The sequence below is a fragment of the Antedon mediterranea genome, chromosome 1 (assembly GCF_964355755.1).
Source record: "Antedon mediterranea chromosome 1, ecAntMedi1.1, whole genome shotgun sequence".
In the NCBI taxonomy this organism is placed as follows: Eukaryota; Metazoa; Echinodermata; class Crinoidea; order Comatulida; family Antedonidae; genus Antedon; species Antedon mediterranea.
Window position 1 is genome coordinate 11094739 of NC_092670.1, and position 27264 is coordinate 11122002.

The 27264-nt window shown below is 33.3% G+C and overlaps 2 protein-coding genes and 1 long non-coding RNA gene across 3 annotated transcripts; all 3 read right to left on the reverse strand.

Moving 5' to 3' along the window:
- Positions 1-1639: 1639 nt before the first annotated feature.
- Positions 1640-7064, reverse strand: LOC140056241 (fibrinogen-like protein A). Its single transcript, XM_072101544.1, has 4 exons — positions 6795-7064; positions 4023-4160; positions 3342-3603; positions 1640-2147 (listed from the first exon to the last, which is right to left on the reverse strand). The coding sequence occupies exons 1-4, from the start codon at positions 6855-6857 to the stop codon at positions 1888-1890; spliced, it is 723 nt and encodes a 240-aa protein (XP_071957645.1). The 5' UTR covers positions 6858-7064; the 3' UTR covers positions 1640-1887.
- A 5298-nt stretch (positions 7065-12362) lies between these two features.
- On the reverse strand, positions 12363-16312 carry LOC140041501 (ficolin-1-like). Its single transcript, XM_072087640.1, has 3 exons — positions 16265-16312; positions 15899-16106; positions 12363-12601 (listed from the first exon to the last, which is right to left on the reverse strand). Exons 1-3 carry the CDS (start codon positions 16310-16312, stop codon positions 12363-12365), a joined length of 495 nt encoding a protein of 164 aa, XP_071943741.1.
- A 200-nt stretch (positions 16313-16512) lies between these two features.
- On the reverse strand, positions 16513-27172 carry LOC140048674 (uncharacterized). Its single transcript, XR_011845112.1, has 3 exons — positions 27134-27172; positions 26868-27044; positions 16513-16647 (listed from the first exon to the last, which is right to left on the reverse strand). It is a non-coding gene; the product is annotated as an uncharacterized lncRNA (long non-coding RNA).
- Positions 27173-27264: the final 92 nt, after the last annotated feature.

The following is a 27264-nucleotide window of genomic DNA, read 5'->3' on the forward strand; positions in this document are numbered from 1 at the left end:
ATGCCTACTCTCACCCTTTCTTTTACAACTTTTTATTAGACTTAAGTGAAAGATTGATCAATGTCGATACAAAAAATATACCTTTGAGAGTGTTGCTTCAGATTTGCAAATGTAAGACAATTATTGGGAATACAAAAGAAACTTGACGTACAGTATTGTATAGAGGTTATGTAGGCCTATATTGAAACCCCAAATTATTGTTTTTATAAGCAGACGCTGTCTTAAAAATCTGAAACATGGAAAGGATTTGTCGATATTATGTTCAAATACCTGGGTAGTTTAGTAGTAGTGGTAATTAGACCTCGCTTCGCTAGCGTACCATCTAGGTCGTGCCCACAAAACTGGCGATTTCAAATGTAAGTACCACCTATAATACATTGTCGTTTACAGAAACGAATAAATGATGATTTATGTAGTCAACTAAAATTAGCACCATGGGAATTACTTCCGAAATAGAAACCTGTCACAAAATGAGTCCAAATGTTTGATTTGGACTCATTCAAACAAACCCAATTTGTGTTTTGTATGTAACATTAGGGTTGAAGGATGGGTACAAAGAGGAACAATTTTTAAATATATTTTTTAGGCCTATACACTCAGTAACGAAATATTTGTTAATGTTATATAGACCTATAAATATTATATCACTAAATACTGTAGAACATTTGCGATTTTAATACTTGAAGGATTGGTACAGAGAGGAACAATTTTTACATATATTCTTTATCCACTCAGTAACGAAACATGTGTTCATGTTTTAAGGCCCATTTACACTAGGACGATAACGATGGACGATAAATATATAAACATGCATTTAAAAAAAAAATTAAACAAAAGAAATTAGAAAGGTTTTCGTTTTAGAAATATAGGATAATCATTTATGATTTCTTTGATGAAAATATTTTTAAAATTCCATTCAAATGACGTCATGATAAATAAAAACAAAATCGTTGTGTTGTCACGATATTATTTCTCTTACTAATCATGACGTCATTTGATTATTGGACGTGTGGAAATATAAATTTCATCAAAGGAAGCATAGATGGTTATTCTGTAGTTCTGGAATGAAAAGTTTTCGAATTTCTTTTGTTTTATGTATGAAAAATGCACATTTGTCTATTTATCGTCGATCGTTATCGTCCTAGTGTAAATGGGGCCTTTACAGGTATATAAATATTACACCACTAAATACAGTAGAACATTTGTGATTAATACTTTGTTAAAATCAGGGTTAAAACTTGAAATATAGTACATGTAACGATACACTGCCATGACGTTTATATTTTTATAATTATTTTAATTAATACACATGTTGAGAAGCAACTGTCAGTAATAAAGTTTATTTGTATATTATGTGTTTATATCTGACAGTACCTACACTATCAATAAGAATTCATCGCAAATCAATACATTTTGTATAAACGTATATTAAGTGTATCAAAATAGTATTTTGAAAATATACCTGTCTGTCTGATGATGATGATGATGATGATGATGATGATGATGATGATACGAGCTGTTCGGTTTTCAGCTATTAAAAAACAATTATCATAGAAAGAGATAGGTAAATGCGAAGCATCCTCGTATTATTAATATAATTATAAAATAACTCAATTTATTTAGTAAACAGGGTTGGTGGTTAAAATCAGTACCGAAAATACGAAACAACTTTACATACCATCGAGTAAACATTCTAGAAGTAACGCGCGATTGATCGAATTTTGCCCTTACGTAAATTTATATAAGATTACAGATTCTGATATAGTGCTCTCTTAACCATCATAACTGTTGTCTATTAAGACCTCTATCAAAAGTATACCAGTTGATGCTTGAGCTATCATCTGTAGTTGGTGTAAGTCAATTTGGATTTGAATAATGAAAACTTTCTTATGGTGCTCTTTTAACCATCATAGCTGTCTTCTTGAGACTGCCGGCATTAGTATTGATATTGAAATCCTCCCAGTTGATGCTTGTCAGATCAATTATACCTGGTGTAATATAACGCCCATTCAGGGTTGATGAAAAACAGGCATTGTACCACCAAGCACCATGGTATTTCTCGGCACAGTTACTAGAGACTTTCAAATCATTGTCTCTATCATACGTTGTAAATTGTTGACCATTGTGGTATGATCCCAAAGAGTCACCTAAACCAACAAAAAAAATTGTATTATCTTCTGTTTACTAATAAATATTTGTTTTTCTTGGTATTATATAAAAAAGTATACACTACAATTCAGAATTTATGCTATAATTGATTTAATTTGGTTGTAAAATGGTATGCCATAGATTAAATCATAACGCAATTATATAAATAGTTTTTTTTTAAAATTTATTTATATTCTTTTATTAACTATTCTTATATCAGTCTATTTTAATAGTTTATTTTATATATTTTTTTTTGTTTTTTACTAAATTAAATTTATAAAGCGCTGTACATAAAAATAACATAAACATAAACAATCAATACCAACAATTTACACAATAAAAAATGCATAATAATATACAAGCGAGAACAGTCTTAAAATACACATAATGATTTGCAACATTGCACATGAGACATAATGCACCATCTAAAAAAATAATTCTGCAAAACATTGCACAGGAAAAGAAATGCATTTCAATAATGAAGAAAACACGTAAGAAAATGAAAATTTTAAAGTGGGGATAAAAAAAAAATTTACATTGTAGACAGTTTATATTTTAATTATTTTTGCATGAGATTCATATCAATATTATTATTAGATTGTTTTCTTTTATTTTACAGATGTTTTTAGAAGCTTTTTTTTAACGTTTGTCCAACTTTAGTATGTTGCATAATTGGCCTACACTGTACAGTATATATGCCGTTATTTTTACAATGGTTTAATTTTCGCTAATCAAATTACGTAAAAACCAAAAACAGCTACAGATTCTTGCTACATGTCAGTTTTGCAGTTAGTTTATTGGAAGATTTTGTGATTTTAAAAATGATTAAAAAATATAGAAGCATTTTTAAAATTTACTTCTGTAGTACTGTAAATACAAAATGTAGGCTAGACCTTATACCCACTGTATGGGCCTCAGCTACAATACAGGATGTTAATATGGGAGCTCGTCTAGGCCCCTAGACTTACCAAGAACACGTTTGTTGACACTTTTATACTTGACTTTTGTGATACAAAAATAAATAAGGTACATTAGGCCTAGACTAAAATGGAATCTGTGAAAATATCAACACGCGAAAACGTCAAGAAAGTAGTTAATCGCGATTCATTCTGTATGAGAAAATATGGCCATTTACAGTTTCTTTTATTTCTTTGTTTACTTTCTTCAGATAAAAATTGATGGAATATACTAACTCGCATTTCCTGTGTATCCACTGATTGTCAAAGCATAGTTAGAATCCTCAGTACCAACATGGAATACAGAATATTGTGCAAACTTTGTTACATCCAAGTGGTCCATCATCTCTACTAAGAGCTCAAAACTGCCATCAGATGTTATACGGTTGATCTGTTCATTACCAAGCCAGAACTCTGTGTTCAAGTTTCCAAAACCCTCTTTGTATTCTGTCCAATTTCGGTAGAAATCAACTGATCCATCTTGTCTTCTCTGTATCACCTGATAATGAAAGGATAGTAATCTATATTCTACTTTACTAAAACATTGATAGCAAGCCCATCAACTGGAGTAAATAAAATTGAATGAAATGGGAACCTGACCAGTATATTACGATTAAGGTATGTCAATAGATTTTATTGATTTTCCAATTTGACTAAAATACCATTTTACAATAACTTGGTTCTTATGAAAGTTTTGGAACATAAGTATAATATAATGTTTGGTCTTTCTGTCAACACTTCATTGTCAACCTGAACGTTTCCACACCCGTGTAAAGGCTTCCAAAGTGTTACAATGATTCTCTATATATCTATTTTCTGTCCCTGGCACTGTTTTAGTAATGAACTAATAAGCTGTGGCAATGATGTTGGATTTACTTCTAATTTCTTTGAATAAATTGTTGCCTACAGTATACTTACCGTCCAACCTCCATCTTCCCTCATGTCACAGTACACAGTAATTTCTGATCTTCCATCTCCTGGCTGTATTACATATTTACCACTATCAGCAGAAGGATTATATTGTAAAATGTCACCACAGTCCCTCTTAAAAAATTTCTGTTTTAAAAAAGATTACTGATATATAGGTAAAATGCGACTGTATATAATAATAATATACCACATTTATATTGCGCCCTTTTCATGAATAAATATGCTCAAATTCGCTTAACATTCATTCTTATATAGCGCATATAAGCAAGCTTTCAATGCGCTGCACATTATTACCCCGGTCATTTTTGGGATCAAACATGTATGTAAACTACTCCCATAATAATGCAACTAGTAATCAGCGCAAGGGTGGAGAGAGGCAAATGTAAGTAAAGTGTCTTACCTAAGGACACAAGCAATGCGGAATGAGTTGGATTCGAACCACGATCTCACGATCGGTAATCCAACGTCCAATCCACTGCGCCACACGCTCCTACAACTCTATAGGTCGGTCGGTCGGTCGGTCGGTAAACTCAAATTTGAGCACGCGACTTCAGCCATGTATATGGCCATGTTCTAGTCAATGTTTAGTTTTTAATGTGGGCGATTTGAATGATATCGGTGTCGTTGACTTTAATATAACTCTCCCTTCTATTACTCTAGGTTTCAGAAAAGAATATATATATATATTCTTTTGTTTCATCCACGCACATGAAATAACTAAACCGCAAGATTTTATTTTAACTCTTATATAGAGAAAAGAGCTTGTATCTATAGAGGAAATTCAATTGATTTTTCCACAAATAATAATATAATAATATATTTCTTTATAGTTAATTAATTAAGTGTAAATGTGGATGATGGTCAAATAAGTCAAAATAGACTTTAAGCAGAGACCACCATTTACAAAACAGAGAAACAATAACTGAAAAAAATTAAATAATAAATAAATAAAAGGTAGAGTGGTACACATATCTTCTTCGATGACTGTACATGTCATAAATCAGATGAGTACAATTTAAGCAAAAAGAAGTAGTGAGAAATAAACCAGAACAAAAGGCTTACCTGTCATACATCGAGACCAAATGCTTTTTAATATTGAATTTGAAGGAATTAAAAGTTGGTTGTGATTTTAACAAGGCCAACAGCCATAAGTCGCGTGATAAAATGCATAGTGATACCGGACCAACAGACCGACAGACCGACAGACCGACCGACCGACATAGTGAAAAACTAAAAAGGGGTCCAAACTATTCCATAGTTTTGGTCCATTATAAAAAAACGATTTTTTTCTAATTAAACTTATATATTTTTTCTATTCAAACACTTCTTTTTGCAAATCTGGTTGGGTATGTATAAATATCAGACTGTTGTTTTGGGAAATAATAAAAAAATGTGTTTTGGTAAGGAATTATTAATAAAACGATACATGAAATTTTAGGTTTATAACTTATTGAGGTTAAAAACGTTGAGGACATTGATTTATAAAGTAGGGGTTTAGTGTGGGCCACACGTGTTAACAAATCCTGAAAACACGTTTTTGCAATTTGTTTGTTTGTGTTATCTTTATACTGGGTGACCTCTTCAGTCAAAGACTGATCTCCCAGAGGGCCCAGTTGGTGATCAGTGGCTGTGATGTACTAATACACCGGGGTAACCCCCTACTCGTCTCGAAAGATGTACTAGGTTCTTTAAAGTGCACACGAGCAAGTTGTGTACACTGGACCTACGGTTTATAGTCCTTATCCGAGAAGACTCGTTCTACCACCAGAACCATGGAGTGAGTGAGCCTCGAACTCGAACCCCTGTCGATGTTATGGCTACGTGATTACGGTTCCACTGTCTTAACCGCTCGGCCACTTACTCACTCACTCACTTAAATATGTTATCAATATTACTCGTCTCAGGACTTGTCCAGGGACACAACTGAACAAATTTGTCGACCGTAGTGGCCCATGAAATATTGGAATAATTAATATAGGGTAAAATTAAGATGTTGTATAAAGACAGAAGAATTTGTTGCGGAAAATAAAGTTTTAGTTTATTCATTACACCTTTCTAGAAATAATATTGGAAATTATGTTCCTGTGTGGTTGCCAGGATAATTTGCAATCCAAAATTATTCAGAGAAATTTGGTTTCACTGACCTGTTTGATGTTATTATCAATTTTCAATTCAAAGTTGCCAGAGTTTGTTATTTTGTGATTGAAAAGAATAAAATTAGTTTTAGAAATATTTAAGGATAATTTATTAGCTTTGAACCATTTGGAAACATTAGATAATTCTGTGTTCATAATTTTAGAAAGATTAACTAAATTTGTATTACTGAAGAAAATGTTGGTATCATCGGCAAGAAGAACAAACTTTAGTAAAGATGAACAGTTTGAGAGATCAATAACATATATCGGAAATAATAAAGGGTCAAGGATGGAACCTTGTGGAACACCACATTTGATTTTAGAAAATGTTGAATTATACGAGTTAACTGAAGAAAATTGTTTGATTGCCAAGGTATTTCCTGAATAAATTAATTAAATCTTTCAATTTAATAATCAAACAAAATCGTAACAATTAGACAATTAAAACAAATTAGACGCAAAGTCTAAATCTGACTGACTGCAGATTTACAAACTTTTTTTTATCGAAACATCTGTAAATCTAATATAACGAATATGTTGATGATTTGTTGAATCATATTACTAGAGTAGTTCATTTCATCAGTAGGCCTACACTAATCAGTTATGATATACTTATATCACTCACCTTTTCGATGTAACAAAATTCATGCTTTTTGTTGTTTTCAATTGTTTCTTTTTCCATTTCCATTCGCTGCCAGCTGATTTGGCACACACGATCTTTCTGGTTATAGTTGACCGACAAGCAATAAGATTTGTCGGAACATTCCAGCAAACAATTTACACGGCTTATATTTTTCAACTCGTAACTCCAACCTTCAAGAGCCTGCTCTCGGATAACTGTATAAAATAAATTGCTCGAAACGATACTGATGACAAAAGGCAGAAAAAAGACAACGAAAATAGTATACATTGCGACGTTTTTAGAAATACGTATTGACCAACGGATTTTCCTTCAAGTGCACGTACGTACGCTGTATTTGTAGTAACAAGAAGCTATATTTTTATCTAATATATATGTTGTTCCATCCAAGTAGAGCTCTGTCTGCACCAATTGAATAGTAATAATATTACACGATTTACATAATAATAAGAGAAAATAACCAATAAGTGCGCATGGTAAGTTATTACCAAAACGACCAGGCCCAATCACAACGCAACAATTTGTCCTCTAGGTCAAAGTTTAAATTGCATTTGTCCGATAATTATCCGATTTGAATGAGATAATTTTCGGATCATTTTTTTTATATGATCTGTTTATCGGTAAATTATCGGTTAATTTTTTGCTGCAGGAACACGGCCATAATTCATAATTAATTCTCCATAATTCTAGAAAGGGTACTTGAAAATATAATATGTAAATTGTTTATAATAATATCAATAAGCTATATAGGCCGCGTGGGAGAAATTAAACAAGTTTAAAGTTATCGCGACGACCTAAATACTGCGCCTGACGCTATCTCAAGTCTCGTCGGGATTCAGCTGTTTGAGTTGGCCTTTAGTCGTTGATAAAAATTATAAAAAGGATCTGGCCTAACTAAGATCTTGACAGTTGCCACCATTTGAAGAGAGGCATGATGAAAAGTAGGTACCCATTTTGGTCTGATGCAATCTGTTTGTCAGAAATACTTAAATCCAAGAACTTCATCAACGTCCAGTTTCTAAGCTTCTCTTTGATATTGGTGTAAGTTCATAGGCATTTCTATTAGTGAATCAAGAGCATCATGAGCTTCTAAATCTTAAAAGAATTTAGAATTTAAAGAACCAGTCATTAAATTTAGACAATTCATAATTAAAAGTATTAAATAAAATGTCAACATTAGAAGATGAATAAAATAGTAGTATTGTCGGCGAAGGATATCACTTAAACTTCTCACTGACATTAGTCAGGTCATTAACGTAAAAATAAAATTTAGGGGAGGAGACACCCACAAGTGATATCCTCGGTCGATTATTTAAATGATTGGATAGAGACAAATTGTTTCTGCCATCCAACTAACTCAAGAAGCAAATGCTTAAAGGAGTGCCTCCCACACCATAATTTTCGCAGTTTCTTATTTTAAATAGAATGGTTAATTACATCAAACAAATTTCTCTATCAAATAATTATTTGATATATACACCAATATAGATGAGCTTTCACGCTAATATTGCTCTATGTTGTTCAATAGAAGTATTATTATTAAGAAGACAGCATGAGCAGTTAGAGTGACCTTTGCGAAATCCATATTGATGATATTAATTCAGAATATTTAACTTAACTGTCCAATAATCATAAAGTTGGGAATGCATAATTTAGTAAAGTAAGGAAATTTGTCTATAATTTTTTAAGGATTTGGTATATCTTTTGCCATTTTTAAATAAGCAAACACCATTCATTCAAATTTTCCAGAAGGGACTGCGTAATAGGTAAAGAGTTTCTTGGAACAACTTCACCAAGAGTGGATCGACATATTATTTGAATCTTCAATCGGGCCGGCATTAATGAGAGCAAGAAATAATACCGGCCCAAGTACCACATTTAGTAAGAGAACTGGATGCCGGCAAAAATGGTTTTCATAATACTGATAAAGCTGCAGATGTAATGATTGGAATTAGAGACCTCACCCGAGCTCAATTAGAGTAATATTTTTAGTAATATAATGATCAACACAATCGAACGCCATCATAAAATTAATAGCACTTAGATAATAACATAATTATCTTTATCCACATCCTAAATAACAATGTAGGGATCATTATACTTCATTTATGTATACAGTAATTGTACATTTAAATTAAAGAAAAGACAAACATTCAGACAGAACTTGAAAGAACTCTACTAAAACCAGTAAGTAATAATAATGATAATATTTGAAATTAAATTTTTTTTTATATTATATAATATAAAATTTTTACCTCGTAACATTCGTAATGATCTTCTTATTGTATGATACTTTGAACCCTAAGTTTTACCTAAATGTAAATTGGATTAAATGCTATTTAACATTTTAATTACTTGAATACTGCCATATAGCCAATAACTGCTTGAGGCAGAAAACCACATGGTTAAATCCAGCTAAACGCTCTAGAACGTTATTTAAGTGTATTGAGACAATTGTAGCGCATATAACGCATGCGTATGCGTGCTTAAACTTTATTTTTGATGTAATTAGAATAAGTTTCAGCATGGATTAAAGAATAGTTTAATCCATGGTTTCAGGCACTTTTTTAAGCGGTTAAAGAATTGCTATGAGTGCGCAGATTTTTGCACGCGCACTGCGCGTTAAGCGTTAATACGCACTCTTTTTGCCCGATTTCTGTTTTACAACCTTTCTTTAATAATTTCATCATATTTTATTTTCAACTTAAAACCACGTTATACAAGCACGTCAAAAGTGACAGGCTACGCAAGTGTAAGTTAAGAAAATGGTGAAAAGAGGCTAAATTTTAAAATTAACATAGGTCGTCCGAATGTTCGAGAACCCCTATTTTGTATTTTCATAAACTGTATGTATCATATGTGTGATTTATTATGAAATTAAGAAAAAATATGTTGATTACATCATTAATTAATTGAATATTAAATTTTTAAACATTAATTTCGACAATCAAGACCAAAATAACAAAATTAACATTAACCTTCTTTAAAATGTTCATATATTAACGTTGGAATTATATACTTTGACAGTGCATCATTTTTTTGTTAAAGATGTCATCATAGTAAAAAAAATATGATTCATTGCGGTATGTAACATTACTATCTGCGCCAAAGTGGTTACTGTATAGTAAATACAATGAGGAATCTTTCTTCAACTTTTATTCAGGTGTGGTTTGAGGGATCTTTGACCGGGTTCCGGCTATTGTATTTGCGCTACCAAGATTGTATCTTTCATAATATCTATATATAAATAAATAAGGGCAAAATTCGGTAAATCGCGCCTTACTTTTAGAATTTTTACTCGATGGTATATAAAGTTGGTTCGTACTTTCGGTACTGATTTTAACCACCTGATGTAACCCTGTTTACTAATTAAATTAAGTTAGATAATTAGTTATTGACGATTAAAACGAATTTAGGTTCAACGATTTGCCCCAAATAGGGGTGTTTTCAGATCGTGGTATACACTGTCTAATGGATGTCCGTCTTGAAAAATACCCGCCACAAAAATGCGAGGAGGCTTCGCATTTTCCTATCTCCTCCTACGATAATTGATTTTAATAGCTGAAAACTGGTTGAACAGCTAGAGTACAGCATCATAATGTTGAAGACAGGCCGATTTTCTTAAAAAAATACTATTTTGATAGATTTAATATACGATTGTACAAATGTATTGATTTGCGATGAATGGAACATCCCAATCTCTCAGTCTGCCAGAGTTTGGTTTAACACAAGTAGGTAAATTTATGAGCCCTTGGTTTAACACATACGGTAGGTAAATATATGGGCCCTTTGAGAATAAACTTGCAATACTTTGAAAATACTGTAAATACCTATTAACTATTTTTGGTCCTCATTTGAATCGAACATTTCTTACTGTGAATGTTCGTACTGTAAAAATATATACAAATAATCTTTATTACTTAGATTGTGGTTAGGCTCTACTGTTAGATATATAAACACATTATTATATACAAATAAACTTTATACTGACAGTTCCTTCTCAACGTTTGTTTAATTACCAATAATATAAACGTCGTAGTGGTGTATCGTGACATGTACTTTAATATTTCAATCGATTATGACAGTGACAGTTTTAACAAAGTATTAAATCGCAAATGTTTTACTGTATGTAGAGGTATATTATTTATAGGCCTATAAAACATGATTAAAATATTTCGTTACTGAGTGGATAACGAATATATTTAAAAATTGTTCCTCTTTGTACCTATCCGCTTTTCTATCCCTCAACCCTGTTACATACAAAACAAAAAAATCGGTTTCTTTAAATGAGTCCAAATCAAAAATTTTATTTTAGGATTCAGCCAAGTAGCATTTTTTGCAATTAAAATCTCATTACATGGAATCTCTTTGTTGTTATACAACACACTTCTCGAAGGCGTGTAGAATATGCGTGTAATAGCGTGTTGTATAAACGCGCCCTTTGATAAGTTTCTCCTTCGGAAGTAATTCCCAGGGTGCTAATTTTAGTTGACTACATAAATCATCGTGTCTATTTATTCGTTTCTGTAAACGACAATGTATTATAGTCCTGCGGTACGTACATTTGAAATCGCCAGTTTTGCTACGCTGAAATTACGGTGTATTCGAGAACCATCTGTGGGTACGACCTAGATGGTACACGAGTGAAGCGAGCGTACCGTCTAGTTATACATAATTAACGATCATGACAAATCAACATATCTTTTAAAAAATCAATTATCTTTATTTAAAGCAATGCATATAACCGATAATTCGTCATAGTTCCGAATTAAATCTAGGTTAACTTTGTTGTACAAGGGTAGCTCTGACAGCTGTACTATGCTGCAGTACAGGTGACTTACAGAGGCCCTCTTAAAAACAATACAAAATGCCTACTACATTCAAGCATCAAATTACAAGCAGATTCATAAAAGTTAAAATTACATACAGATCACAAAGTTAAAATTTATACAAAAACAAGTTTGTTTTTGCTGAAAGTTATTTTTGAGGCTAATACATTCAAAGTTGAATTTTGTAGTAGTTTATTTGCTTTTTAATGTTTATATACTTTCACCTTCACCTTGTACATAAACATTCATCTTGTGTTTGCTTATTTCACTAATTTCTATAAAAGCCAATATAATAAGATATATAACATGTAGGCCTACATTCATTGTAAGTTTATATTTAATTTTTAATAATTTCTACAGACTACAGCAAATATCTACTGAAAATACTTTTAAAATTTGATTAAACTACTAATTATCATTAATAAAGATTTTATTAATAATTAAAAACAATAATAATAATGTTACTATTATGTATAAATCTAATTATAATAAAATTAATAATGTTTTTGTGATAATTTATTGTAATCACAGTTGATAAGACTTGAATATATTGTTTGGTATAATATTTAAAAATGATTAATAATAAAACATTCATTGTTAATATTATATGATTTAAAATACAAAATTAAAAAATCCATATAGCCTAATCCATATAATGAATTTTTAACAAATCACAGTTGATATTTTATTATTAATAATCAATACTTGCAGTTTCTGTTTTTTGTTATGGTGCTCTTTTAACCATCATTACTGTTGTTTTAAGACATTCATCAAAAGTATTCAAGTTGATGCCTCTGTTATCATTTGCACCTGGTGTAAGGTATAGACCATTCAGGTTTGAATCATAACAGGAATTATACCACCAACCACCTTTGTAAGTTACAGCACAGTTACCAACCCACACATCATTGTCTATATCATCCGTTGAAAATTGGTAATCATTGTGCTGTGTCAAACGGTCGCCTACACGAAAAAGATATTAGATCATCTTTAGTTTACTTCATAAATCTTTAAATTAACATTCATTTTTAAATATTTGTTTTTCTTTGTATTATAAAATAAAAGATATTTGATATAAAAGGGAAAATATGACACTAGAACCAGAAATAACACATATATCCCCAACCACAACACCAACTATTTTCAACATAGAATTAGATATTCTCGACCACTCATGTTTAACCATTTACCCCCTCAATTTCTTTTGCTGCTACTGCTATCTATAAGAAAATTAAAAATTAACTTTTGTCTCATTTCTAAATCGATCTGTTTGATATGGTCGTTTTATGTTCTGTGACGTGCTAGATTTAATTATTCATTGTGTCATCTCATTCGTTCTATGCCCTGTAGTTGTACTTATTTCATTTTTACTCTTTTTTTTCATTATTTTTAATTTAGTTTATTAACTTTTTTAATTGTATTTACTTTTTTCAAAATTGTCTATTTTAAATTAATTTGTAAGGGCAATCCCGTCACAAGATTTACATCTTTCTGGGATCTGCTATTTATTTCATTATCTCTTGCCATTGTTGTTTTTTGTTACTTTTTGTTTTTTGAACGTTAATAAATGTTCTTTGAATTGAATTGAAGAAAAAACAAGTTATATGAAACTGTACTAGAGTATATAAAAACACTATGATTTTTATTTTGAATTTTAATTTCGTGCACCAGATATATCAACTTTGAAGTCCTCGGAGTGGCCCCTAGTTATTATCACTGGCTCCTTGTTTAGGCCCGGACCACTGTTTATTACATTAAAAAAAAAAGGTGATGAATGCAAAAACAAAAAAACTTTAATGTGCGAGTAAACTATGTTATTGTAGGGTACAAGGAGTGTCATTCCCTGTGTTTTGTCTGATTCATTTTACAAAAAGAATCATTTTGGACAGGGAATTCTATAATTCTGTAGTTACTGGCAGTAATTATTATTTTGTTTACTCTTTATCCTGTTTGTGAAATTATTTAGAAAGCTTGTTTGGATATTAATCATACACATACTGTTGCATTAACTGCCTCATAAATGCCTACTACATTAATCTTACACATACTGTTGCATTAACTGCCTCATAAATGCCTACTAAATTAATCATACACATACTGTTGCATTAACTGCCTCATAAATGCCTACTACATTAATCATACACATACTGTTGCATTGACTGCCTCATAAATGCCTACTACTTTAATCATACATATACTGTTGCATTGACTGCCTCATAAATGCCTACTACATTAATCATACACATACTGTTGCATTAACTGCCTCATAAATGCCTACTACATTAATCATACACATACTGTTGCATTGACTGCCTCATAAATGCCTACTACATTAATCATACACATACTGTTGCATTGACTGCCTCATAAATGTCTACTACATTAATCATACATATACTGTTGCATTGACTGCCTCATAAATGCCTACTACATTAATCATACATATACTGTTGCATTGACTGCCTCATAAATGCCTACTACATTAATCATACATATACTGTTGCATTGACTGCCTCATAAATGCCTACTACATTAATCATACACATACTGTTGCATTGACTGCCTCATAAATGCCTACTACATTAATCATACACATACTGTTGCATTGACTGCCTCATAAATGCCTACTACATTAATCATACACATACTGTTGCATTAACTGCCTCATAAATGCCTACTACATTAATCAAACATATACTGTTGCATTGACTGCCTCATAAATGCCTACTACATTAATCAAACATATACTGTTGCATTGACTGCCTCATAAATGCCTAATACATTAATCAAACACATACTGTTGCATTAACTGCTTTATAAATGCCTACGACATTAAAACAAACTAAAATCAGTAAATGTAGTTACTGCAGTAAATGCAGTATAATAATTTTAACATGATCTATTGATAAGATAAGTTGTTGTACTGTGAGTGCATTTGAACATTTTAATAGCGAATCATTCTGTATGCGAAAATATTGACATTTAAAGTATTTTTTTTATTTCTAGCCTAAATAAGTTCCAAATGCTTTAATGAGATTTCTATCCTTTTTTTTTTTGTCTTATGTAGGATCGACCCACTTTTATTTCCTCATCAGTAAACATTTTCATTTACAATGCATTGCACTTAATAATAGTATAATGCAAATACAACTGACATTTAACTTTCAATTACTATTAATAATTATCAACTCTCCCACTATTGTATCTTTAAGTACAATAGTAAAAAAAAAAAATCATCTTTCCCTTATATTTTGTACAATTCTACATTGATTTTACTTAACAATGTAAGTATGTTTATTACCTAATTCATTTAAATCATCTTGAAACTTTTGTCTTTCAAGAAATCACGAATGGTTATATTTTACTTACATCTAAATATTAATTTTATAAACGTTAATGTTACACTTTGCTAAATTGTTACGGTCCATATCTGACCACATTTTATTTGTCTTATCTTTGTTTATTAAAAACTTATTTCTAACTCAGCAGTAAACATTACCCATAGACATTTTTTCACAAGAATGTGGCTGACTTTACTTTTATAAATAAAAATGGTAAAACGGAAAATATTTCTGACATATTATTTTTATAAGTACAATTTTCTCCCATGTAACTTCCTGTGTAAATGCAAAACATGTTTCAAACATTGCACAACATTTTACCCAGCAATACTTTTTTTTCTTCATTTTCAACCTCCTCATTACAATATTCAGAAGAATTGATATTGGACAAGTTCCATAATTTTAGCTTACACTTAGTTGGTAAAGTATGTCTTTCTATCTTTTTACAATATATTTTTTTACAATATTTGCAAATAGAGAAATTTATTCATTAAAAAACACTACAAAATAATACTATTACATTTTATCATGTGTTCCTCTTTTATCTATTTAATTTGTGGTAAAATTCCATTTCTTTAAATTCCTTTTGCATGCTACTATTCTATAGTGCCCTAAATTAAGCAACCTTGGGTACAGTAGGCTACATGTTTCAAATTCAGTCCCGGTCAATGTCCTTATCATTTTATTTAAGCAGTTGTAATTTTAAAAAGTAATTTCATTATACACTTTAAATGTAATAAATAAAACATACAGTATGTGAGTAGTCCATAGACTATTTCTATTGCAAGTTACAAGGGTGTAAGAGTGCTAAAAGTAAGTATGTTAATTCTTTGTTAACTTTCTAAAGTTGATTGAATATACTAATCTGCAGTTCCTGTGTATCCACTGATTGTCAAAGTATAGTAAGAGTCCTCAGTACCAATATGGGATTGGGAATATTTTGCAAACTTTGTTACATCCAAGTGGTCCGTCATCTCTACTAAGAGCTCAAAACTGCCGTTAGATGTTATACGGTTGATCTGTTCATTACCAAGCCAGAACTCTGTGTTCAAGTTTCCAAAACCTTTTTTGTATTCTTTCCAATTACGGTAGAAATTAACTGATCCATCTTGTCTACTCTGTATCACCTGACATTGAAAATATAGTTATAATATTATATACTATACTGAAACAGTGATGGCAAGCCATCAACTGGAGTAAATAAAAATGAATGAAATGAGAACCTGGCTAGTCACATTACGACTGAGGTATATCAGAGGATTTTACAATTTAACTAAAAAAATACCATTGTACAATAATTTGCTTCTTGGTTCTTATGACAGTTTCGGATCATTGGTATATTAGTATATTGGTATATTGGTATATTGGTATATTGGTTTATCTGTCAATCTGAACGTTTTCACAGCCTTGTAAAACCACCAGTGTTTTATGTCCCTGGCACTGTTTTAGTAATGAATTAGTAAGCTGTGGCAATGATGTTGGATTTACTTATAATAATCTTTAAATAGACTGTTGCCTACTGTATACTTACCGTCCAACCTCCATCTTCCCTCATTTCACAGTACACAGTAAAATATGATCCGCTATTGACTGGCTGCGGTATCACATATTCACCACTATCAACAGAAGGATTATATTGTAAAATTTCACTACAGTCCTTCACTCTCTCTAAAATTAAAAAAGTTTGATGTTTTTTTTGTCTTGTGTGAGTTCTTCTCACGTTTATTTAAATTCTCATTGATGAATATATTATATACATATAAGTACATTTGTGACAATTAAAAGTAAGTGTTTAGAGTAGTTAAAATACCGGTATATTTACATAATAAGATGCCAGAATTCAGTATTAACCACACATTTTCTCATTTAAAATTGTAGATACGATGTTAATTAAAATGTAGAAATGAAAAATGGCGGTAAAATACATGATTACAATTTTCTTGTTAAACTATCTTTGTGTTCTTATTTGTGTTCGAGTAGAGAGGCTATAAACTCAGGCGAGGAAAATGTAGTATCCTCCCTTTTCACCAAGATAAGATGGATGGAATGAAAAAAAGATGAATGCAATAGGTTGAAAGTTAGTTATTTAGAATGATAGCATGAAATGGTATATTTAATGGAAACCGTAAGGTTAGAGTCCATAAACTGTGCAAGTCCAAGATGCAATTTTGGCTCTGTGTATGTGAGACGCTTCATACCCGATGTCATCTTAGTACAACTACTACTTACAATTTGTATTTACGGTATAACATATTGCAAATATATAAAAATATATAGAAGTATATATATTGAACAAAAACACATACCTATAGATTAAATTGACATGTATACGATATAAAATATTGCAAATATAGAAAAATATATATGTTAAACAAATACCAATACATACAGATTATATTGACATGCTACATGTATAGACCGGCAGCCCAGAGACATTTGGTTAGATGAACTAGGTACCAATATCTGACTATTTGAGTGTGTTGGGGGTCACTTGAAGTCAATGAAAATGGGAGTCTGCCGGGTACCCCCTGCTGCGTCTAGACCGGGGGGACCCCGAAACGTGCTAAAAAATCGGCCCAGGTTAGATGAGAGAGATACCACCTAATTTTACCACCATGGGATGCCCATTGGCATCCTTATACCAGTATCACAAACGAAAGACTTTTTCTCTGCTGCAAAAGGCCCGCCAGACCCTCTGAAATGGGGTTAGCATAGATTAGTGAGGTACCACTCAAAATTAATTCCAAATTAACAAGTTGTGTTCATACAATACTAAATGGATAACAACAGACTAATTGTCTGCTGCACCGCAAGTTCCAGACACCCTAAAATTAGACTAGAGGACCCCCTTCCCCCAACTAGCCCAGCTTAGATATTGTAGATACCACCAGCAACCAATGTTATATGATTTAGCACATTGTAAGCAATACCAAATGACCTATTACAGACTATCTGTACACTGCCCTGGCCCTGGTAGACCCCTCTAAAGTTAGACTGGAGGACCCCTCTTTCCCCAACTAGCCCAGCTTAGATATTGTAGATACCACCAGCAACCAATGTTATATGATTTAGCACATTGTAAGCAATCACCAAATGACCTATTACAGACTATCTGTACACTGCCCTGGCCCTGGCAGACCCCTCTAAAGTTCGACTAGAGACTCCATTCCCCCAACTGGCCTAGCTTAGATATTGTAGATACCACCAGCAACCAATGTTATATGATTTAGCACATTGTAAGAAATACCAAATGACCTTATTACAGATGTATTATTATTATTATTATTATGTACACTGCCTTGGCCCTGGCAGACCCCTCTAAAGTTAGAGTAGAGACCCCATTTACCCCAAGTATATAGCCTACCTTAGATATTGTAGATACCACCAGCAGCAAAGAAAAAACCACCCAAAACAACATGTTTAATTTAATAAAGTTTAACTTTAATCGAACTAACACAAAACAATTGAAAATATATCACATCAATGACGATAAAATGACCATTACCATTCTAAAGGGGAAAATAGTTTAAGAGTTTCAATTAAAACTTATATATTATAAGCCAAATATATATAACAAGTATGGATTCGGGTAAATTTAGCATTCCTTGCCTTTGGAAGTCAAAGATACATCCGTTTGTAACTCTTGGACATATTTTAAGAGAAAGCTTAGTAATCACCCTAATCAAATTCAGGATTGTAGTAACTTAATCTAAAGTGATTTGATTAATTAATAGTGGGTAATTTTAAATGCTGTATATTATAATCTTAATCCTGTATTCATATTTAAGGACTAGTGCTGTTCCGCCGTACCACGCCGAGAATGTTAAAAACTCACTATCCAATCGAGTTCGAACAATACCATGAAAGCCCCAGTGGTCTAATGGTTAGGACATCTGCATATCAAGCAGGCGGTCCGAGTTCGAGTCTCGGTTGGGGCGACTTTTTCTCATTCTCACAGATTTCCTCATCTTTATCGTTTCAAATTAATTAATTAAATTTCAGTATATCACCGGGCGGTTTAGAATTAATGTTCTGTGCCTGATTTGTTTATATATATAAAAGTATCTCTTCTGAGATCCCGCCTCGTGAATAAAAATACTGTAAGATGAGGGCGTATCAATTTGATCTCTGGTGCGCGTGCGTACAACTGAGGACTAGTGCTGTTCCGCCGTACCACGCCGAGAATGTTAAAGAGTCGCTATCCAATCGAGTTCGAACAATACCATGAAAGCCCCAGTGGACTAATGGTTAGGACATCTGCATATCAAGCAGGCGGTCCGAGTTCGAGTCTCGGTTGGGGCGACTTTTTCTCATTCTCACAGATTTCCTCATCTTTATCGTTTCAAATTAATTAATTAAATTTCAGTATATCACCGGACGGTTTAGAATTAATGTTCTGTGCCTGATTTGTTTATATATATACAAGTATCTCTTCTGAGATCCCGCCTCGTGAATAAAAATACTGTAAGATGAGGGCGTATCAATTTGATCTCTGGTGCGCGTGCGTACAACTGAGGACTAGTGCTGTTCCGCCGTACCACGCCGAGAATGTTAAAAACTCACTATCCAATCGAGTTCGAACAATACCATGAAAGCCCCAGTGGTCTCTGCATATCAAGCAGGCGGTCCGAGTTCGAGTCTCGGTTGGGGCGACTTTTTCTCATTCTCACAGATTTCCTCATCTTTATCGTTTCAAATTAATTAATTAAATTTCAGTATATCACCGGGCGGTTTAGAATTAATGTTCTGTGCCTGATTTGTTTATATATATAAAAGTATCTCTTCTGAGATCCCGCCTCGTGAATAAAAATACTGTAAGATGAGGGCGTATAAATTTGATCTCTGGTGCGTACAACTGAGGACTAGTGCTGTTCCGCCGTACCACGCCGAGAATGTTAAAGAGTCGCTATCCAATCGAGTTCGAACAATACCATGAAAGCCCCAGTGGTCTAATGGTTAGGACATCTGCATATCAAGCAGGCGGTCCGAGTTCGAGTCTCGGTTGGGGCGACTTTTTCTCATTCTCACAGATTTCCTCATCTTTATCGTTTCAAATTAATTAATTAAATTTCAGTATATCACCGGGCGGTTTAGAATTAATGTTCTGTGCCTGATTTGTTTATATATATAAAAGTATCTCTTCTGAGATCCCGCCTCGTGAATAAAAATACTGTAAGATGAGGGCGTATCAATTTGATCTCTGGTGCGCGTGCGTACAACTGAGGACTAGTGCTGTTCCGCCGTACCACGCCGAGAATGTTAAAGAGTCGCTATCCAATCGAGTTCGAACAATACCATGAAAGCCCCAGTGGACTAATGGTTAGGACATCTGCATATCAAGCAGGCGGTCCGAGTTCGAGTCTCGGTTGGGGCGACTTTTTCTCATTCTCACAGATTTCCTCATCTTTATCGTTTCAAATTAATTAATTAAATTTCAGTATATCACCGGACGGTTTAGAATTAATGTTCTGTGCCTGATTTGTTTATATATATACAAGTATCTCTTCTGAGATCCCGCCTCGTGAATAAAAATACTGTAAGATGAGGGCGTATCAATTTGATATCTGGTGCGCGTGCGTACAACTGAGGACTAGTGCTGTTCCGCCGTACCACGCCGAGAATGTTAAAAACTCACTATCCAATCGAGTTCGAACAATACCATGAAAGCCCCAGTGGTCTCTGCATATCAAGCAGGCGGTCCGAGTTCGAGTCTCGGTTGGGGCGACTTTTTCTCATTCTCACAGATTTCCTCATCTTTATCGTTTCAAATTAATTAATTAAATTTCAGTATATCACCGGGCGGTTTAGAATTAATGTTCTGTGCCTGATTTGTTTATATATATAAAAGTATCTCTTCTGAGATCCCGCCTCGTGAATAAAAATACTGTAAGATGAGGGCGTATAAATTTGATCTCTGGTGCGTACAACTGAGGACTAGTGCTGTTCCGCCGTACCACGCCGAGAATGTTAAAGAGTCGCTATCCAATCGAGTTCGAACAATACCATGAAAGCCCCAGTGGTCTAATGGTTAGGACATCTGCATATCAAGCAGGCGGTCCGAGTTCGAGTCTCGGTTGGGGCGACTTTTTCTCATTCTCACAGATTTCCTCATCTTTATCGTTTCAAATTAATTAATTAAATTTCAGTATATCACCGGGCGGTTTAGAATTAATGTTCTGTGCCTGATTTGTTTATATATATAAAAGTATCTCTTCTGAGATCCCGCCTCGTGAATAAAAATACTGTAAGATGAGGGCGTATCAATTTGATCTCTGGTGCGCGTGCGTACAACTGAGGACTAGTGCTGTTCCGCCGTACCACGCCGAGAATGTTAAAGAGTCGCTATCCAATCGAGTTCGAACAATACCATGAAAGCCCCAGTGGTCTAATGGTTAGGACATCTGCATATCAAGCAGGCGGTCCGAGTTCGAGTCTCGGTTGGGGCGACTTTTTCTCATTCTCACAGATTTCCTCATCTTTATCGTTTCAAATTAATTAATTAAATTTCAGTATATCACCGGGCGGTTTAGAATTAATGTTCTGTGCCTGATTTGTTTATATATATATATATATATATTTATAAATCCAAAGGCAAATTACTGAAAAAATGACAATGCTGTGGGTATCAGTGGCTGGATCTCAATGGAGATACAAACAAAAAGCGAAAAGCTAAATCAAAACGATAAAGTAAACAGCCAGAAAAGTTAGCAGTTTCGGGCAACACTAGCCCTTCATCAGTGCAAGTCTGATATAGATGCGTTGAGGCTGCAAACGTGCTCAATTGGAATCAAGAGCGAATATATATTTTTATAAAGTAGATGGAACACGGACGTCTATTACACGGTGTTTCGCGTTAAACGATCTTCAGATAGACTGAACAATACCGTATCTCGATCGAAAAAAATATATAAAAAAAAAAATTATAAATATATATCATTTTTTTTTTTATGTACTTTATTTATGTAGATATGTAGTACTGTATCTATTAAAAAAGGTATTTGAACAAAATTAGAGATCTCAATGAGATCCAAATTGACAATCGCCGCAAAATCCTCACTGAGTTTGACGTTGAAATTCACTCTAGAACTAAGAAGTTGAAAAAAGAACTTCCTGTATCCTAGTTTCAAAACAAACTCAGGATTATCGCCAATGACTGCCGTAAACAATCAACGGTAATGGCCCGAAGGGAACATCACAAATTTGGTCTACCTGCAGACTTGGTCATTTCAACACAAATGACTCTACCTTCGGATGACTTCAGGGCTTTTAGGAAACCCTGCAGAAGGTTCGTTGGGACATATAACAAGAATCAGAGCAACACCTCTGATTCAGTTGTTGAAATTAATTGTCGACTTTCCGAAGGAGAGAAAAAACTTCTTTCCCGAGGACTTAAATTCTGCCCAAAACCAAGGCAGGTCGGCGCACAACAACTATCTTTGGATATAGAGTCTTTTTCTAGAAGATTACGATTACGTGAATATTTTGCTGATTCAGACAGCAGCACCACGCAAAACGAAGGCAACGTTAACAAATTTAAACCAACAAGTTCCTGGAATCCACCTAAAAATTGTTGTCCAGCTTTAGAAACATTTATCCAGGCTATTGAGGAGGATGTACAAAACTATGTCCCGAGTCCAGATAAACGTGACAATCTCTCAAAACAAGAGAGGCAGGCCATTGCCAAATTGCGTCAGCGTAATGACATCATCATTAAACCCGCTGATAAAGGTTCTGCCACTGTTGCTATGGACATCAAATTTTTATTAAGAGGAATCTTTAAGACAGCTTCATTATATATTGTAAACTCACAACGGAACCCACCCCGGAAATTGCGGATAAGGTGGCAAAATCTGTTTCTGTGATGGTAAAAAAAAAACACTCCATCGATCCTAAGATTTACAGTTACCAAATCCACTAGTAGCGTTGATTTTGTGGACACTATAGTGACCATAGAAAATGGTACTCTCAAAACTGACCTATTCCGTAAACCCACTGATAAAAATATGTACCTGCTCCCTAGCAGTTGTCATCCCCAACACTGTACTAAAAACATACCGAACAGTAAAGCATTACCTATCAGAAGTATCTGTTCTTCAGATTTTGATTTTCAGAATCGTGCCGAAGAACTAACCGGACATCTCCGGAATAGAAATTACAAATCTATCACCCTAGGTTGCCTCCATTACGGGGCTATTAATTTATTGAGAAACATATGCCCATTCTACAGTCTGGAACCACCCATTATCGCATTTCGTAGACCTCCCAACCTTCGTGATATATTAGTCAGATCCAAATGTAAGAGTGAAATTAACTCTCATGACAGTCAAAATTTGGGCAGTCACCTTTGCGGCAAATCTTGCAAAACTTGTTCATTGGTTGATTCTACTGACAAATTTAAGAGTAACCAAACTGGCCGCATTTTTTGGATAAGACAATCAATTAATTGTCTAACCAAAAACGTCATTTATCTCATATACTGTAATATTTGTGGCAAACAGTACGTCGGAGAAACAAAAACACTCTCCGTATGAGAATGACACAACACAGATCAGCTATCAACACATTAAAGCTTGTTCAACCTGTAGCCGAACATTTTAATTCAGCTGGTCACTCGATAACAAATTTCAGAGTTATTGCAATATTCCATGTGTCAATGGAGCGACAAAACTCGCAAAGACAAAAAAAATCACTGTGAATTATAACTTAAAACCACAAAACCTTTTGTACTTAACATTAGAAACATACTCCCAGGCTGCTAAAATTATTCCATTGTCTACCAAAATTTAAGTTTCAATATTAACCACCATTTAAGCTGTTTTTAGTCGAGTGGACGCGACTCTATAGTTCACTATGTCGGTCGGTCGGTCTGTCAGTCTGTCTGTCGGTCCGGTATCACTATGCGTTTTAGCACGCGACTTATGGCTGTTGGCCTTGTTCAGTTTCAATCCAAAATTTTTTATACTGTATCTCTACCAAGCTACCTTCTTTGTTTTCTACTCTTATTCAGACTCCACGCTGTCTCCTTTTGTTGTATTTCTTTTATTCCTGTCCACCCAGGCAGCACTTGCCAGCTCTTATCCTTCACTTGCAATGATGAAGGGCTAGTGTTGCCCGAAAGCTCTGCTAACGTTTCTGGCTGTTTTACTTTATCTTTTTGATTTAGCTTTTCACTTTTTTTTGGTATCTCCATTGAGATTCAGCCACTGATACCCACAGCATTGTCATTTTTTTTCAGTTATTTGCCTTTGGATTTATATATATAAATATATATAGAGGATTAAGATTATAATATACAGCATTTAAAATTACCAACTATTAATTAATCAAATCACTTTTGATTATGTTACTACAATCCTGAATTTGATTAACGTGATTACTAAGCTTTCTCTTAAAATAGGTTGCAAGATTTACAGACGAATGTATCTTTGACATTCAAAGGCAAGGAATTCCAGATCCTCACAATTCTAGCAGGAATGCTAAATTTACTCGAATCCGTACTTGTTTATATTTGGCTTATATAAGTTTGAAGTGAAACTCTTAAACTATTTTTCCCTTTAAAATGGTAATGGTCATTTTATCGTCATTGATGTGATATATTTTGTTTTGTGTTAGTTCGATTAAAGTTAAACTTTATTCAATTAAACATGTTGTTTTAGGTGGTTTTTTTTTTTGCTGCTGGTGGTATCTACAATATCTAAGCTAGGCCATACTTGGGGTAAATGGGGTCTTTAGTCGAACTTTAGAGGGGTCTGCCAGGGCCAAGGCAGTGTACATATAGTCTGTAATAGGTCATTTGGTATTGCTTACAAGGTGCTAAATCATATAACATTGGTTGCTGGTGGTATCTACAATATCTAAGCTGGGCTAGTTGGGGGAAGGGGGCCTCTAGTCTGACTTTAGGGTGTCTGGCACTTGCGGTGCAGCAGACAATTAGTCTGTTGTTATCCATTTAGTATTGTATGAACACAACTTGTTCATTTGGCATTAATTTTGAGTGGTACCTCACTCATCTATGCTAACCCCATTTTAGGTCCTCCCTCGGGGGGTCTGGCGGGCCTTTTGCAGCAGAGAAAAAGTCTGTCGTTTGTAATACTGGTATAAGGATGCCAATTGGCATCCCATGGTGGTAAAATTAGGTGGTATCTCTCTCATCTAACCTGGGCCGATTTTTTAGCACGTTTCAGGGTCCCCCCGGTCTAGACGCAGCAGGGGGTACCCGGCAGACTCCTATTTTCATTGACTTCAAGTGACTCCCAACACACTTAAATAGTCAGATATTGGTACCTAGCTCATCTAACCAAATGTTTCTGGGCTGCCGGTCTAGTATTTGAACTATTGTCATCTTAAAAAGGTATATATGATGCCTATAAACAGATTTTACGTTGATATACAGGATTTGTGTCCATTATGATAAGGTAAGAAAAGGAATCAATAAAATAATTAAATTATTAACATCAAGTCTTTTGATAGTTTTAATAGTTTATCTTTTAACTTATTCGTCCATTTCTTCTGAGCCTTATGTAAATTATGCATAAATTCATTTGTTAATAAATGCTTTAATTCATAGTAAAATAATCTCCTAATTTTTTCTGATTCCTGATTTTGTTTCTTTTCTTTTCTTATTACTAAACACGATTTATAAATGCAAAAAGTAAATATTGAAATAAGTTCAGTTACAGTTTTCGTTTCCGATCCTTTAACAATATTACGCCAGGTTATATCAATCTTTTGTACAAAACAGTTTGAGATCAAAAACTTAAATACAATCCATATGGGTCTAATCTTATTACATGAAAATAACAAATGTTTTTCATTTTCAATTTCACTATTACATCTTTTACATATGTCATTTATAGAAAGTTTCCAAATGTTTAACTTACTTTTACACGCAAGAATACGATGTAGTAGTTTGAAATTGTATTGCGCGACTTTTGTGATATGTTTCATAGAAAACACCTTGTTATACCATACGGTATCCCATGCAAAAGTGTAATTTTGAAATTCTATCTCCCATTTTTCTTGTGCTATAGGAGTTCATATTATATTTTCTACAAATAAATTATAAAATAGTTTTGCATTAAGTTGTTTTGTATGAAGCCAAAAGCAATCGGTGTTTGTTTGATTATTTACATGTTCACCATTCAAAATAATTTCTTTCCATGATTGTGGTATGGCATTCATTAGCCCTATATATTCAATTAATCCATTTTGTTTCTGTGATAGTAATGGTAACACTTCATTCATTGGTAATAATATATTCTCCTTAATTATGTCATTCATTGTTCTAAAGCCTGCATCAAGCCAAACTTTGAAATTGATTGACTTTCCATTTAACTGTATACATTTATTTTCCCACAATTGTTGGTTTTTAACGTCTTCAATGTTTTGTGGGTCAGACCAGTTAAAGTTGTTAATATTAACTATAGCAATTAGCATTTCTCTATAGAAAACAGGCAATAGTTTTAGATCAGAATGATCTTCATTGTTAATTTGAGTGAAGTTTGATGTTTATTGAAAAATGATCACACTGGTTTATATATTCTATGTTGTCGTTAGATTAAAGTAATTTTTCTATTCAATCTTTAGTTTTCAATGTGGGTGATCTGAATCATATCCGAGTTACAACCGATGCCTACATGCAGTACCAAATACTGTAGTCTATACAACACGTTCATTTGGTTTGATTTTATACTAGGTTACCGGTAATTCAATCCTGGAATATATACTGTGACTTCTTGAAGAGCACTTTAATTATATAAAAATAAAGAGAACATTTTTTAGGCAAATTTAACCACAACAAAATATCAATACCAATCATCATTGATATGAATTTCCATGTAAAGAATCAATTTATTTAATATAGAAGTTTGCAAAAATTGTATACTTACTCATTTCAATGTAACAAAATTCAGGCGTTCAAAATGTGTTGTTTTCAACTGACGACAAACACGATCTTTCTGGTTATAGTTGACCGACAAGCAATCCGATTTTTGTTAACATTCCAGCAAACAATTTAGTTTGTGTATATTTTTCAACTCATAACTCCAACCTTCAAGAGCATGCCCCTGTAGGATAACAGTATAATAATATGTATTGATCGAATCATCACTGACAAAATGGGAAGAAGAAAGACAATAATTAAAGTTAAAGTTACCATTGCGACGTTTTACAATTATCTATTGACGAATGAAACGGTTATCGTGCCAATGAAATCTACAATTCGCCTTCAAATACTCGTCGTATGTCGTATGAGTTTTTTAACCATTTGGTACGAACTATACTTTC

What these genes read in the sequence shown, in the direction of transcription:
- LOC140056241 (XM_072101544.1), bottom strand. Translation starts at nt 6,857, where the DNA reads ATGGAAATGGAAAAAGAAACAATTGAAAACAACAAAAAGCATGAATTT. An exon ending in AATTTTGTTACATCGAAAAG is followed by an intron (nt 4,161 to 6,794) that starts GTGAGTGATATA and finishes TTTTTAAAACAG; the next exon opens with AAATTTTTTAAGAGGGACTG. An exon ending in GGGAAGATGGAGGTTGGACG is followed by an intron (nt 3,604 to 4,022) that starts GTAAGTATACTG and finishes TTTCATTATCAG; the next exon opens with GTGATACAGAGAAGACAAGA.
- LOC140041501 (XM_072087640.1), bottom strand. Translation starts at nt 16,312, where the DNA reads ATGATCCGAAACTGTCATAAGAACCAAGAAGCAAATTATTGTACAATG. An exon ending in AAGCAAATTATTGTACAATG is followed by an intron (nt 16,107 to 16,264) that starts GTATTTTTTTAG and finishes TTTCAATGTCAG; the next exon opens with GTGATACAGAGTAGACAAGA. An exon ending in ATATTCCCAATCCCATATTG is followed by an intron (nt 12,602 to 15,898) that starts GTACTGAGGACT and finishes TTTTTCGTGTAG; the next exon opens with GCGACCGTTTGACACAGCAC.